Source organism: Panthera uncia, chromosome B1, assembly GCF_023721935.1.
Source record: "Panthera uncia isolate 11264 chromosome B1, Puncia_PCG_1.0, whole genome shotgun sequence".
Classification (NCBI taxonomy): domain Eukaryota; kingdom Metazoa; phylum Chordata; class Mammalia; order Carnivora; family Felidae; genus Panthera; species Panthera uncia.
Window position 1 is genome coordinate 166,614,787 of NC_064811.1, and position 14,766 is coordinate 166,629,552.

The 14,766-nt window shown below is 53.2% G+C and overlaps 1 protein-coding gene across 1 annotated transcript in view; it reads right to left on the reverse strand.

The window, feature by feature from the left end:
- LOXL2 (lysyl oxidase like 2) overlaps nucleotides 1-14,766 on the reverse strand; it is a 92,743-nt gene that overhangs the window by 13,639 nt on the left and 64,338 nt on the right. The window contains exons 7-9 of the mRNA XM_049631573.1: nucleotides 12,141-12,292; nucleotides 4,191-4,358; nucleotides 2,171-2,333 (exon numbers count right to left, since the gene is read on the reverse strand). Coding sequence (XP_049487530.1) covers nucleotides 2,171-2,333; nucleotides 4,191-4,358; nucleotides 12,141-12,292 — 483 coding nt within the window. The remainder of the gene's footprint in view (nucleotides 1-2,170; nucleotides 2,334-4,190; nucleotides 4,359-12,140; nucleotides 12,293-14,766) is intronic.

Genomic DNA, 14,766 nt, shown 5'->3' on the forward strand with positions numbered 1-14,766 from the left:
CTGGACAGGACGGAGGCATGAGTGGGAGGCCAATATTGATTCCGGCTTCTGGGAGGGGGAGCGGTTGGAGGGGCACATGTCGCTGTGGGGATCCCGCTGAGGGGCCTCTGCAGTATGGAAGAATGTCATCTGGACACAGGCTGAGACAGTCGGGTGGAGGGAGGTAGAGGGAGTCGAGAAAACATGGAGAGGTAAAAATGAAATGGACTGTATGTGGAGGGTGGGTGAGGAGGAGAAGGCTTGCAGATACAGGTGTAACAGGTTGGATGAGAAAAAGTAATTACAAAGGGTTGCCTGGAGAATATACTTTCTCTCTGTGAATAACATTCATTAAGCCAGATCAGCCAAGAGCTGTGTTCCCGGCCCAAATGGCACTGCCTCCCTGTAGTCACTCTGAGTGATGCCTTTGGCCTAATTTGAGGGGTTCTCAGGACCCCATGAAACTTCTCATCTGCCATGAGGATGTCAAGGGCACCGTTGATCTCATAACTGTCCATTTTCATGAGAAATTCCCTTCCATCTTGGAAACTAGAACAGTGAGTTGCTCCTATCTCATGGGTTTGTTTCTATTTCATGGATACTGGTATTAATGACCAGGTTTCCTTCCTTTTTTGGCTGTTAGGAAGTTCATGGTGAATTTTATGACCTCCCAAGAGTAAATGTATAGGACTCCACACTATAATTTTTTATTAACCTCTCTCTTGGTTCCATTTTGAGCCACTACCTTTTTGACAACCCCTACTTTCTTGCTGTTTTTTAAAATGTTTGTATTTATTTTTAGAGAGAAGGGGATGGTGGAAAGAGCAGAGAGAGAGGGAGAGAGAGAATCACAAGCAGGCTCTGTGCTGTCAGCATGGAGCCTGACGCGGGGCTCGATCTCATGACCCTGAGATCATGAAATCAAGAGTCGGACGCTTAACCAACTGAGCCACCCAGGCACTCCTTTTGTATCTGCTTTTATCTCATGCTACCTTTCACTGAGGTTCATATTATCTTCCTTTATATATTCCTTTTGGCAATAATGGTATATTACAAAATAAAATAAATTAAGAAGCAAAGGAAAGGCCCCTGACTGCTTTCTCTCTGCTAGGATGTTCTTCCTGGGGCAGGGGTGGGGGCGGCTGGCAAGGGTGATGATCTCCTCAGACAGGACGCGATAACTTGTGCTATCTGCCCAGAGAAGCTCATGCCGGGTGGACAGTCCCACCTTACAAGGCTTGGGTCAGTGAGTCTAACGGGGTCGATGGGCAGACGAAGCTCACTGAGTTCAGGTTTACTCTTCCCTAGGTTCTCCATGATGGTAAAAGACGTGCATCATTGTTTATTGTGCACGTGTACGTATTCATTGTCACATTTAATTTCCAGTGTCTCAGAAAAAAACAACTGTAAATCATAGTGGTTAACTAACTTTGCCAAAGTCACCTAATAAATGGCTGGTGGGGTCTGATCTCAAGTTCTCTGGCCAGATCCTGGGCCTCTGCCACCTGCCAGGTTCTCGAGGGAGAAGGCTAAGTGTGGTTTTATAAGGCCGGGGTGGGGAGGGCAGAGTCTGGGCATCAGGACAGCAGTGTGCCCGCAAAGCTGCACGGCTAGGCCCCTCTCTCTCTCTCAGCACAGAAGGGAGCCTTCATGAGCTGGGCCATTCTGAGTGTGGGCGGGGTTTCTCCTTCTGTGTATTTAGGCTCTCTGGGATTCCCAGGGAGTCACCGGGAAGTTGCCTCCACGGTGTGAAACAGGAGATGCCCTTTGGAGCAAGGTGAAAGGAAGGAAGCCAACAGGCACAGAGCACCTCATATATGCTTCGTCTGCTTTACTGCCCTCAGAGACATCCTCCAAGGAAGGTGCGCTCTTCCTCGTCAACTGGTAAGAACGTGTAGTTCTCAGTCACTTTGTCTACACTGGCCCTGCCATTTGAACCCAAGACTCCCAGACTCTCCAAGTCCCTCCCTCCTGCTTGTCTTTCCACTGTCAGCAGGCAAGTTGTGGGGATGTGGGTAGGGGGTAGTTCCTCCCCCCTCCCCCCACCCCGACTCTTTTCACTTAAAATTAATCTCTGCTTTCCTCTTTGGCACCACTCAGGGCAGAGGCCCCAGAACCTTGGAAGGAATAACCAGCGGGATTCTTTGCAGCCTAGCGGGGAGGGTGGGGTAGGACCCCCAGGAACGCTCACTTTCTGAGCAGGCGACTCCAGCCCCGTACTGCACCGCACCCTGGGGGCAGGTCACATCCTCATCGTGACGGCAGTGAGCCAGGGACAGCTCCGTTCCTGAGCACTTCACTCCACTCATGACCACTTTGTTGGCGAAGATATTTCCGTGCCAATACCAGGTCTCCTGGATGAAACAAAAGAAACGGGAAGTGGGTCACCTTGGATTGTCACTGTCTCATATTCTGTCAACTTTCGGCCTCACAAAAATCCCCAAGCTAAAGCTAAATGAGCCCCATTTTTTCAGATGGAGACAGCAGAGGCACAAACAGTCACTCACCCAGGTCACGCACTTTGTTGGTGGCAGAGTGAGGGAGACCCTCGCACTCTGGTTCTGCCACTGCTCCCCGAGGGGAAGGCATAGCTAAGACTCTGGTCAAACAGCTGTTGAATACTGTGCGTCAGGAATGGCAGGCACCTGCAACTCCCTGTTCGCTCCCCAGCCCCACGCCCGGGGCAGACATGACTAGTCAATCACAGCACTCTCTCCTCTAAACCCAGTGTGCTCTCAGGATCCTCAACACAGTGCTCCCGGGAGACACTGCCAGTTGGTCAGAATTGGCAGGAGAGAAGCGATCTATTCACACATGATAGTTCAATATTCATACATCCGATTGGTTCTGTTTACCGAGAGAACGCCCCTCATCCTCTAGAGAGAACACTGGGGCCTAGAGAGGGGACAGGGTGTGTAATCAGTGGCAGATCCTGGCCCACTGCATGACCCTGCAGACACACAGGTGTCTTAAGAATGAGCTGACCAGGAACAAAAGTTGCTGCTGGAGAACACTGTTCTTCCGCTCCCTTTGGGGCCCCAGAGAGTGCCTCGGCTGGTCAAAGCAGTATTAGCAGAGGCACTATGGGAAGCCAGGACCCCAGAGGGCGTGGGCAGTGGCATCAGAGGCCTGTCCCTTCTGAATGCTGGGAGAGGAGCCACAGGGCAGTCTCTGCTCAGGACTCAGCTCCTGCCCTGGACCCGGCCAGCCTGCAAGCAGGCAGTCAGGCTCAGCAAGGCTGCGGAGTTGTCCCGAGTCCCTCCCTAGGTGATCCCGTTCTGGGGGACGGGGCCACCTGGGCACAGGAGCTGGAATCAGGGTTGGCCAAGCAAGCCGGGGGCTCTAGCCATTTTCCTCTTCTGTGAGAAAGTGTTTGGAGCCAGGATACTGAGGACCTGAGCCTAGTCATTCCATGTCACAGGGAGACAAACTGAGGCACAGAAGAGTGGCTGCTTTGTCCTAGACCATTATACAGCAGGCTGGTCGGGGTACAGTCGGGAATAGACGTTGAGCCTCCTATCTCTGGCTCCTCCTCCTCCCGGCCTCCTTCTGACAACGTTCCCTCACACTATAGGGAACAGAAGTCAATGATTTTTGAAGCCAAAGAGCTTCCTGCCTTTCCTCTTCTGCCGTCCAATAGGGGCAGGGGCTTAGCTACCTTCATCTGAGTCTCTCTCTTTAAGGAAGGGACCGGAGGGAAGAGGGCACAGATGCAGGACAAGGCTTGGAGGTTTACCTGCCAATCACGGGGAGAACGCATGACACCACTTGGGAAACATGGTCTGGCCAGAGGGGCCTCCAAGGGAGTGAGCTAAGGCATCTGGGGCCTTGGGCTGGGTGGTTGCCACTGCCCCGTAGGACCGAGTTGTTTCCTGCTGCATAGGCACATCAGGACACCCCAGAATCAGTCCACAGCCCAGGGTGACTCCCAGCACTCAGAGCTGAGTGGACCCTGGGAACCGGAGTCCAGCCCCTCACTCTGTAGTGGGGAAACAGTCCAGAAGGGAGCATGACTCGCCCAAGGACTCAGGGCGGTGAGGGCAGAGCTGAGGCCAGGATGAGGTTCCTACCCACCTCCCCTTCCCCCGCATAGTCCAGGGCACTTTGCTCTCTACTTTCTGGGTAGCTGGGGAAGGTTCCTGAATAATAGGGGCTGACGGAGAGGGGCAGGGCCGGATTGGATGGAAGGGTCCGAGGCTGGGGCTTCTCACCTGGAAGGCGTTGCTGGCAAAGCCCAGTCCCAGCTGCCGGCAGACCACCATGGCCTCCACAATGCCCCAGTTCTCACCACACACCGTCCCCCATACGAGGGACCCGTTCCTCTCCACCAGTACCTCCACCCGGCCCTCGTAGGGGTTCCGGCCCCCATTCAGGCGCAGCTGCGGACAGAGAGAAAGGCATGGTCAGCAGGTGGAGACAGAGGGGAGCTGCCCACCATATTGCCACCAGTCTCAATTTCCCCAAGCCAGGGGGTCCTGCCTGGGACACAGTTGGATTCGACAGCATCACTGAGAGCCTACTGTGCGCCCTTATCGTGCCCAGCATGGTCTTACGTATTAGGTCCCCGCTCACAGGCATCCTGGAACCTTAGAAGCCTGTGTGGCCAGAGGAGAGGCACTCACCCCCACTGAGCACCATAGCAGCACCTGCTTCTACTCCCTGCTGCCCTCCGTGAGACTACCTGTAGGGGCTGCCCTTAGAATCAGACACTAGCGAGGGTGCAAGAGGCCTTAAAATATTAGAATTCTGCAAGACTCCTTCCTGGCTCCTTGGCATCATCACACCCTCTGCTCACCTGGTTCCAGCTCCCGATCTCATCGGCCTCCACCCCCACTCTCCTCTCCACCAGACCCCCCTTCCGAGACACTGTAGCCAACTGCCTATTTGACAGTTCCGCCTGGCACCTTGCAAAGGCCCAAATCTGACCCTGGCATCTTTTCTGACGCCACCTAAGCCTGTGCTTTAGCTCTCCCTTGCTCCCTATTTCAGTAAAAGGCACTACCATCTACTGCAGGGGCAGCAACCTTTCTATAAAGGGCCAGGTGGCATCTTAGGCTTTGTGGGCCGTATGCTCTGTGTCGTAACCGCTCAGCTCTGCCGCGTAGCTCAAGAGCAGCCACGGCAGATGTGTAAATGGCTGGGTATGGCTGTGTTCCAGTAAAACCGTAACTACAAAAGCAGGCAGAGGGATAGGTTTGGCCTGCAAGCTGTAGTTTCCTGATTCCGAATCTGCTCTGTTATACACGCCAGAAATCTCGGAGCCATCCTCGACCCCAGCCTCTCTTTCTTCCCCCACATCCCGTCAAAATCTTCCTCCGTGGATTTTATCTCCAAAGTCTCCTTCCAATCCATTGCTTCCCTCCAGCTCTGTGCAGACCCCCTTGTCCCTGGCACCATCACCTCCTGCCCCTGCCAGACCTCCGCCCCCCCTCCCTGCCCCGCTCTGGACTTCATCGCCCTATTGTCTAGTCAGAAGCCAGAGTCGTCTTTGAAGACCACCCAATCGTGTCACTTCCCTGCTCAGAACACGTCAGCGGCTTCCCATGCTCCACTGCTCACTCTCTCATCCTGTTCTCTGACCGCCAGGCATGTGGGCCTTCTCTTAGCTTCTGTGGCTACCTAACTCTCCTGACCGAGTCCCATAGTAAGTCACACCTCTCACACTGAAGCCCACTGCACACAGGTGCCCTTCTGCCTTGCTGATCCTTGTCCGTCTTTCGGATTCCATACCCAACGACACTCCTCTCTCGCCTGCAGGGTCAGGGCCCACAGACACATTCCATTGCTCCCCACACGTTTCCTTCTTGGCATTTATGACAGTTAGAACTAAGCTAACTTACAATTTGTTTAATGCCTGTCTCCTCTGCCAGAACATAAGCTCCGAAGGGCAGAGTTGTACTTGTGTGGTTTGCTGTGTGAGCAGTAACGAAGCGAGCACCTCACAAGTGTTAGGTTCTCCAACACTCCTTCTGGAATAAATGAATAAGTGACCAGTCTTATGGACGGAAAGCACGGACCAATTTACATGAGGGCAGGCAGAGAGATCTGGAGGTTAGGGAAGCGTCCTGAAAATGCAACCCTTAATCCAAACACCTTACCTTCCTTCCCTCTATACATCTAGCAATTCATTCCTTTGGGACAAGGCATGACACCTCCAGGAACCCTCAGTGCATTGGGCTGTTGGCTCACCAGTTCTTAGCAAGCATAACTTCTAGGGCATGAAGTATGTTCTTAAGTTCTTATTATGGGCTTAGGGGTTGCAAAAGTCAATGAGGTCAGCTGGCAAACAGACAAGTCAAGGGCAGCCATGATGCTAAGTCTCTGTCCTAGGCTCGTTGAATGAAAGAATGAGATAATTCAGGGGCGCCTGGGTGGTTCAGTCGGTTAAGTGTCTGATCCTGATTTTGGCTCAGGTCATGATCTCATGGTTCATGGGTTCGAGCCCCATGTTGGGCTCTGTACTGATTGCGTAGAGCCTGCTTGGGATTCTCTCTCTCTCTCTCTGCTCCTCCCCTGTTCACGCATGCTTGCTCACACACTCTCTCTCTCTCAAAATAAATGAATACAAAAAATGTGATAGTTTGTGTAAAGTGCTTAGACAGGGCCTGGCACAAAGTAGGTGCTCAAGAAATATGAGCCATCATCAAAGCGATGATCTTTATTAGGGTGGGAGTCCCATCAGAAATCAGAACTCTCTTCAGAAGAAATCGAAGGGTTCGGAGCACACGAGAAGGGGGCTGGCCTTCGGGAGGCCAATGTTTGTCTTGCTGAGTATCTCTGGGCTGAGGACTAGGGTGAAGGTGGGCACTGGACACTGTCTGAGATACGGATTGTACTTTACCCATGACTAACGTATCTTCAGGGCTATGTAAAAACACAAACAAATAAGATGAGCAGAGCCACTGAGAAAATTCCAGAATGGCAGGAGGCAGGCGACTCAGTTCCAACATCCCAAGGAAGGGCCAGCGCCTTGGGCAGGTGTGTGTTAAAAGCCAACAGGGACGCCTCTAGGTAACCCCAGGCCAGCCCCTCTGCTTACCTGAGACCTAACAAAGGCCTCTATTTCACCATATACTTCCTTTACGTGCTTACTGAACTCTGCCTTAGGTAATGCCAGCCCCTCCCCAGGGATAAAATCAGTTGTGCAGATTTCACCAGATCCATTCATCCAGCTGATGTTCATTGAGCATTTGCGCTGTGACAGGCACTGCGCTCGGTGTGGGGAAGCTTACAGACAGACTTCGGAGCACGTATGGTGTCCGTGGGCCCATGCAAGTCTCTTGTGGACATGAGTTCATTCTGCTCTCACGACTACCCTGTTAGGTCATCCCCATTCTACAGATGAGAAAACAGAGTCTCAGATGAGGGAAGCGCCTCTTAACTTCCATACCAGACTACCTCCAAACCATAGGCACTAGGCCTCCTTCTCCAGGCAGGGCTGCTTTCGTTTCAAAGCGGGGACCATTGACCCAGAACTGAGGACCGCGTTGGGCCTTTGCAGTCAGGTGGCGGAGGGAGCACGCTGGCTGGGAGATCTGGGCCCTGGAGCCTGGGCTTTAGGGTTCTGAGGTATTGACTGTCCGCTGAGGTCACACTGACCCCTGAGGCTTAAACACTCACAAAGGAACCTAATTTGGGGTCTTGTGAAACCCATCTCGGGTTGCCTCTCAGCGACTGCTCCCTTGACAAGGAGCAATCTGCCAGCCCCTGACGCACATCCACTCTCCCTCCTCCCCTGGTCCCGAGTCTCCAGCCCCCTGGTCTGGCTGTGGGCCTTTGGACACTGTGTGTGAGGACAGACAGACCCCGAGGACGGCAATAGAGCCTGCACTGCAGGCCCCGCATCTAGGCCTCGGGACAAGCCCTCCCACAATGTGGGCCCTGATTTCGGGAGCCGGAGGTACGCTTCCCTTCTCTCTGGGACGTCCAGATCCCTCCCCTCCCCCCGTGTGGTGCCCAGCTCCCGCCACCAAGCCCGGGGAGGTGAAGGCCCGCAGGGGGTGCACCCTTCCGCTGGACCAGCTTAGCACTGAGGCTCAGGATGTCGGCAGGCAGTGAAGTTAAAGAGCAGAATGACTTTCAGTCGGGTTTATCACTGGTTTTGGATTCCGTGTGGACTGTGCCCTGCCTTACTGACTGCAGTGGGGACACGTGGCGCCTCCGGCTGCCCCCTTCACAGGCCACTGCCTCCTGAAGACGGACTTCATTTTGTCATCTGGAGAGCAGTGAAGGGTGAGGGCGGAGGAGCTGGAAGGACCCCTGTTCACACTTTGTCCTGCTCCCGGGGAGCAGTGGGGCTCCCCAGTGCAAAGGGCCTGTGTCCAGGGCTCCCTTTAGTTCTAGAGGATGCTCTCCCTGGTCCATCTCTGCCTGTGAAGCCCTCCCAAAGGTGGCTGGCCGTGTGCCAGCATCCCTGTCCTGCATTCGAAAGCCAAGGGAAGTCTCGGAGGCTCTGGCTGAGGACCGTGGCTGCAGGTTGACTCATGTGGTCACCAGTGGTGAGCGGGGGCCTCTCCTTGAAGCCCTTCTCCAAGCTGCTGCTGTGATTCCCCAGGGCTGATGAGGCCTGGAGCAGCCTCGGTGACAGGGACCAGGTTGCCACTACTCAGGAGGGAATCTAAGCACTTCAAGATGCATTGGGGGCCTTTTCTCATTTTCCAGAGAAGACCAGAGGGAGCAAGAGGCGAGCCATGAAGCTCTAACATGGCCCAGGGCATTGCTCTCCATTCCCAGGGCCCCACTCCTAGGCACCAGCATTCTGGAAACGGCCTGGCCTGCTAGCTAGAGGTGCTCTGACATCACCAGGACCGGTGGAACCCCAAGAGGCCTCGGGTCAGCCAGGGGCCTCTGGCCCTCATCCTTCCACCTCGTCACCCAGTGAGGATACCAGGGAAGGTCAATCCTCCTCAGAGTTTCTGAAAGTAACCCAGGCATTTCCCTTTTCCTATTCCCTTGGCTCTTGATGGCAGCAGTACGGGGTTTGAGAGAAGGGAGCCGCATCTCCCTGAGCATGAATAGGGAAAACAAAACACTTCCAGCCAGTGGAGTAGGGCAGGGCTGCATCATGTTTTGTTTTTGTTTTTTTAAATTTTTTTTAGTGTTTATTTATTTTTGAGACAGAGAGAGACAGAGCATGAAAGGGGGAGGGGCAGAGAGAGAGGGAGGCACAGAATTGGAAGCAGGCTCCAGGCTCTGAGCCATCAGCCCAGAGCCCGACGTGGGGCTCGAACTCACAGACCGCGAGATCGTGACCTGAGCTAAAGTCGGACGCTTAACCAACTGAGCCACCCAGGCGCCCCTATCATGTTTTGATAAGGTTGTGGTGAACCAGTCCCACACCTCATTTGGGGAGGTGAGGGGGTAGGAGGTGAGGTAACTGGCCCAGATGTTAGCATGAAAGGCAGCGTGGGCACTTTCCAACTCACATTCCATACATGGGTTTGGTCCTGCCACCAGGCTAGGCCAGCCAAACCCCCCTTCCTGCACTCCCCTCCCCCAGGGTGGTCAGAGGTGAATTGGAGGTCAGCAAGGGTGGTCGCCTGGTGACCTCACTGCCACTCCCACAGCCTCCTCAGCTTGGCTCCTCCCTCCCGGCAGGGAGGGAAATGAGGCTTCGCTGTGGTTGGATGACCAAAGCTACCGGGCTCCAAGTTTGTGGCTTTTTATTAGCCATTCAATAGACAAGTCAATTTCCTCATGCACTGGGTTGGAAGGGAAGCTAGGGAAATCCTCTCTCTCACCCCCTTATTTTCAGAGGAGAAAACTCAAGCCTCAAAGAAATTAAATAAGGGATCAGCCAGGGAGTGAGTGTTGTGAACTCTGTCCCCCCGTAAAACTCACGTGCTAAAGCCCTAACCCCTAATATGGCTGCATCTGGAGAAAGTGTGTTTCAAGAGGTAATGAAGAATAAATGAGGTCATCAGGGTGGGCCCTTGTCCAATATGACTGGTGTCCTTATAAGAAGAGGAAGAGGCACCGGGGATGCAGACGCAGAGGCCACACGAGGAAACAAAGAGAAGGCGGCCATCTGCAAGGCAAGGAGAGAGGCCTCGGGAGCAACCAAGTCTGCCAGCACTTTGATCTTGGATTTCTAGCCCCTAGGACTGGGAGAACATAAATTTTTACTGTCTAAGCCACCCAGTCTGTGGTATTTTGTCATGGCAGCCCCAGAGAACTAACGCAGCGATAAAACATGGGAATCCTGATTGCTCTGCCCGGCGTTGTTGCTGGGGGCCGTGGGAGCCCCACGCCACGCCACGTGGAAGGCTGGCCCGCTGCTGCGCCGAGACAACCCGCACAGCCCATACGACTTTCTTTCACGGGTGACCGTCCCCATCTCCTTTCTGGGGGATCGCCACCATGTGTAAAACTCCCCCACGCTGCATGCCTGAGCTCAGGGAGCAGCTGGTGGAGCCTGGAGGGCCTGTGCAAGACTAAGGCCGTTGGTGCCGGGAATGTGGTGTCTCCTTTGGCATCAGCGAGCACACGGCCTGGCTCAGCCATACCAACCATAAAACGCATCTGGAAAACATCACTTTCTCTGGCCCAGGTCTTCCATTTGTGTTGGGAACCCCACCCCACCCAACTCCAATCAGCCCAAAGTGAATGGTGCCACAGCATACAGTGACATGTGGCATGTTACCTCTCATAGCCCTGTTATGGCTATCTTGGAATGCCGCCAGACAATTAGCGGTGGTGAGCCTTCCCCGTGGCTGTGGGCTTGTGGCCCATGCTCCTGCTCGCCCACAGGCAAATGCATGGCTTCGCTGAGCACTGTTGGGTTCACGGTTTTGGCCCCATTGGGCAGTGAATTGCACAACACATGCCGCGGCTGACCAGTTTAGTAGTGTCTTTGGCATGCTGGTGCCAAGGTCAAGAATCACTGTCAAAGCAAGAACCCAACTGGGGAACCATCCTGCACCCTGATATGTCTGCATTTGCTCACTTTTACTTATTTTTATTTTTTATAATGTTTACTTATTTATTTTGAGAGAGAGAGAGCATGAGCAGGGGAGGGGCAGAAAGAGAGGGAGAGAGAGAGAGAGAGAAAGAATCCTAAGTAGGTGCTAGCAGCACAGAGCCTAGTGCAGGGCCTGAACCCATGAACCATGAGATCATGACCTGAGCCAAGATCAAAAATCGGAGGCATAACCCACTGAGCCACCCAGGCACCCCCGCATTTGCTCGTTTTCAAAAATAAGTGCTTAAGGAGCACCTGGGTAGCTCTGGTTGAGCATCTGACTCCTGATTTTGGCTCAGGTTATGATCCCAGGGTCATGGGATTGAGCCCCCTATCAAGCTCCAACCGAAGCAACCCTCAAAGATAAAAAATAAATAAAAAATAAAAAAGTTTCTTTCTCTCTCTCTCTCCCTCTGCTCCCCCCCCCCGCTCAGGCTTGCATGCTCTCTCTCTCTCTCTGAAAAAATAAAAAAATACAAAAATAAAATAAGCACTAAAGAAACCCTTCCAACACGCTGGCCCTATAGCAGATAATGCACAGGACCCAGACAAGTTCATGGTGTAGTGAAGAGCAGTAAACAGGATGTACTGGGCCTTTCTGTAGGATTGGATAGCCCGAGAGGAATTCATCTTGTTGGCTACCCCTGTGGAAAGATCACCCACGCTAGCCACACGACGTAGGTTTTTAGCGACTCCATCTCAGGAAAGGACGGGTGCGTCTCTGGTATAATGCTAAGTTTCCCCTTTATTTCCCTCTGGTTACCAAAATACAGTCTTCTGTCCCCAAATACTGTCTATATTGTGCTTACATTTGTGTAATTTGTAGGCCTGCTGTCGATGTAGTTCTTCTGGGTACTTGGCTAGGGACCATGCCAAGGGTGTCCCAGGTGCTTCAGACCTTACAGAAGGGACTGCACTGAGATCACACCACACGTCTAGTCCCAGCACAGGGAGAGGCACACACTGGATGCCCGACATGGGCCACTAAGGACAGCGGTGTTTATACATACGTTTTCTCACTTGGCCCATTTAACGAATGCTAGGTGACAATGTCCTTAATGATGACAGCAGTGGAGCCTAAGCCCTTTCTGAGTTCATCATCAGAGCACTCTAACACTGCATGTTAGAAACCTTCAGAATGAGGCTACCTGGCTCATACTCTCTGGGGCTTGGTCACCAAAACAGAACATAATCCCCTCACCTTTTTCTGGAAGCCCATGGCAGGGATGTTACATCTCACACCAGCATCTTCCTCGTGGTTGCAGCCCTGAGACTCAGCGTTGAATTTGCAATCTATAATGGACTTCTCATTCCCGGTGCACTCGATCTCATTGAGGTGGATGGGTCCTATCCCTGGGGGAGGAAATAAACACGTGCTGTTGACAGCTTCCGGAGGAAAGTTTCTGGAATGGGCAAGAAAGTCTTAGCCAGTAAGAACGTGTTTCTCCATCCTCAAAACTTCCAACTACATCCCATAATCAGCTCAAGGATCCAGGCCTCCTCTCCCTGGAGAGAACTGCTTCTTGTCTTAGGATTCACTTCTCCCATAAAAGCAAATCAAATGTGCTTACTAACTTCCTGTGTGACCTTGGCCAACCCACTCAGCCTCTCTGAATAGGTTTTCTTCCTTAAATAAAGGAACTGGAAGAGAAGACATCTAAGTTTCCTCTTCAACTTCAATACCTTGTGCATTTATGAACCTCACAGGGGTGACTATCCCTATAGATTCAGAGTCCCCGCAGGAAAGTGATGGCACCCTCAAACTGGATGATTTGAACAGAGTTGGAAAAGGGGGTTTTGAAAACAAAGAGATGGACAGAGTGTGGGGAAATCACAAAATCACAGCAGACTGTCCAATACTCAGAAGCCTCTGAAGCCCCTCATAGTGGGACACAGATAAGGTCCTGAGGCCAGCAGAGTGAAGGGAAGATGGTAGTATTGACCCAGGAGAGCAAAGAAGCCGTGTGGAGAGGCCACCTGCTAAGAGCCGTTACTTCATTGAGGAGGGACACAGTGGCCCGCAGGGAGCCTGTAGGGAGACCCTGTCCTCTCTCCTCTCCCCAGCCCATCTTCTGCCAGTGTTCCCTGGACACTGGCCATGTCAGTGTCCCCAAGGCAGAGGAGGGGCCATCCAGTAAATGACCTATGGTGAACATGCAGAGAAGCTTCTCTCACAGGCACCCAGATAACCAAGGGGAGGCCCCTACTGTTGGGGAGAGAGAAGAGAGAGAATTCCCAAACTGACCAGTCTGGCTGAACTCAGCTCACAGGGCTACCCCCCCCTCTGTCTAGCCCTAGCCCATCAACATGGATCAAAGTCAGTTCTTTTTTTTTTAATATTTTTATTTATTTTGAGAGAGAGAGAGAGAGCAAGCAGAGGAGGGGCAGAGAGCGAGCGAGAGAGAATCCTAAGCAGGCTCCATGCTATCAGCACAGAGCCTGACTCGGGGCTTGAACTCATGAACCGTGAGATCATGACCTGAGCTGAGATTGAGTCAGATGCTTAACCAACTGAGCCACCGAGGCGCTCCCCTAAGTCTAGTTCTTTCTAGGAGTTCTGGGCTGCATGGACCCCCACAGTGGTCCCTGCCCACCTGTGATCACATCTCTCTCCTACCCCCATTCACCATCTTTCTCTAGCTGGGGTCCTGCCCCTCAGCGCTCACTCAAACTTCCCATCTTACAACCACCCTCCCCTGAGCCCACCCTCTGGCCTGTCAGTTTCATCTGCATCAGGGTGAACTTCTTGGAAGAGCTGTCTGTTTTGTCCCCTTTGCTTCCGTGTCCAGTAGAAGGACCTACTCCTGTCTGTTTCTCCACCAGCCCTCTCCATCTCAAAGTGGTATCCATCCGGCCTGGTGTTCTCACCAGAACCCAGAGGTCACCTCTGGTACCGCCTCCTCCTCTGTGGTTGCCAAGGAATCCATCACCACACTCTACTCACTTCCCTAACTCCGGGTGCTTTTCATTTCTGCCGGCGCAACACTCGTCCCGCTCTGTCATCGTCCATTTGGACAAAGGCAACAGCCCCCAGGCTCCCTCCTGCTTGCTCGTTGCCAAATATTCACCACAAGACAACCCAAGAAGGTTGTTAATGCATACTGAATCGTGTCACTCCCCATGGTAAGTCCCCAGAATGGCTTCTCACTGCATCGAAGGGTGAAATCCACAGTCCCCGAGCGCCCTGTTCATCCTACGCAGTCTGGCTCCACCTGCTCCTCCCACCTCTGCCACACCGCCATCTCCTTTGGCTGCTTGATTGAGCTGACCTCTTCCCCTGCCTGGACCCTCTGCCTGGCCCATCCTCCTCCCTCCTCACCAGCTTGCTCATCCTTCAGGGCTCGGCTTTGGCCACTTCCTTAGAGAAGCCTCTCTGATCCCTGTCTAAGCTGGGCCCCCCTCCCATCGAGCACTCAGGTGGCTCTCTGTTCCCTGTCGGCCTCCCCGCTAGGCCAGAGGCCCCCCGACCACAGGCCATGCCTGTGTCCCATTTCCATTGAGGAGGTTTCTAGAGACACTCGGTATCTAGGCCAAGATGAACTTCCGGGACAACCCGTATTAGTAAGTGAGAGCCAAGTTTCCCTTTCCTTGGAAATTCATAAACAATAAAGCTTTCAATTCCTTGGAATGTTATATAGTTGATAAAAACATATTGCTGACTATGGCTGGAAGCATCCAAGGACTCGGAGTGGAGAGGCTGGGACGCACCACAGGTGCCAAACAGGGCCCCTGAAGCAGGCAGGGGCCACAGCTCAGGGAGTGAGATGGACACAGAAAGACGCAGCCACCTCGGACTGAGTATCAGATGCCCGGCTTGCCTGAGGACC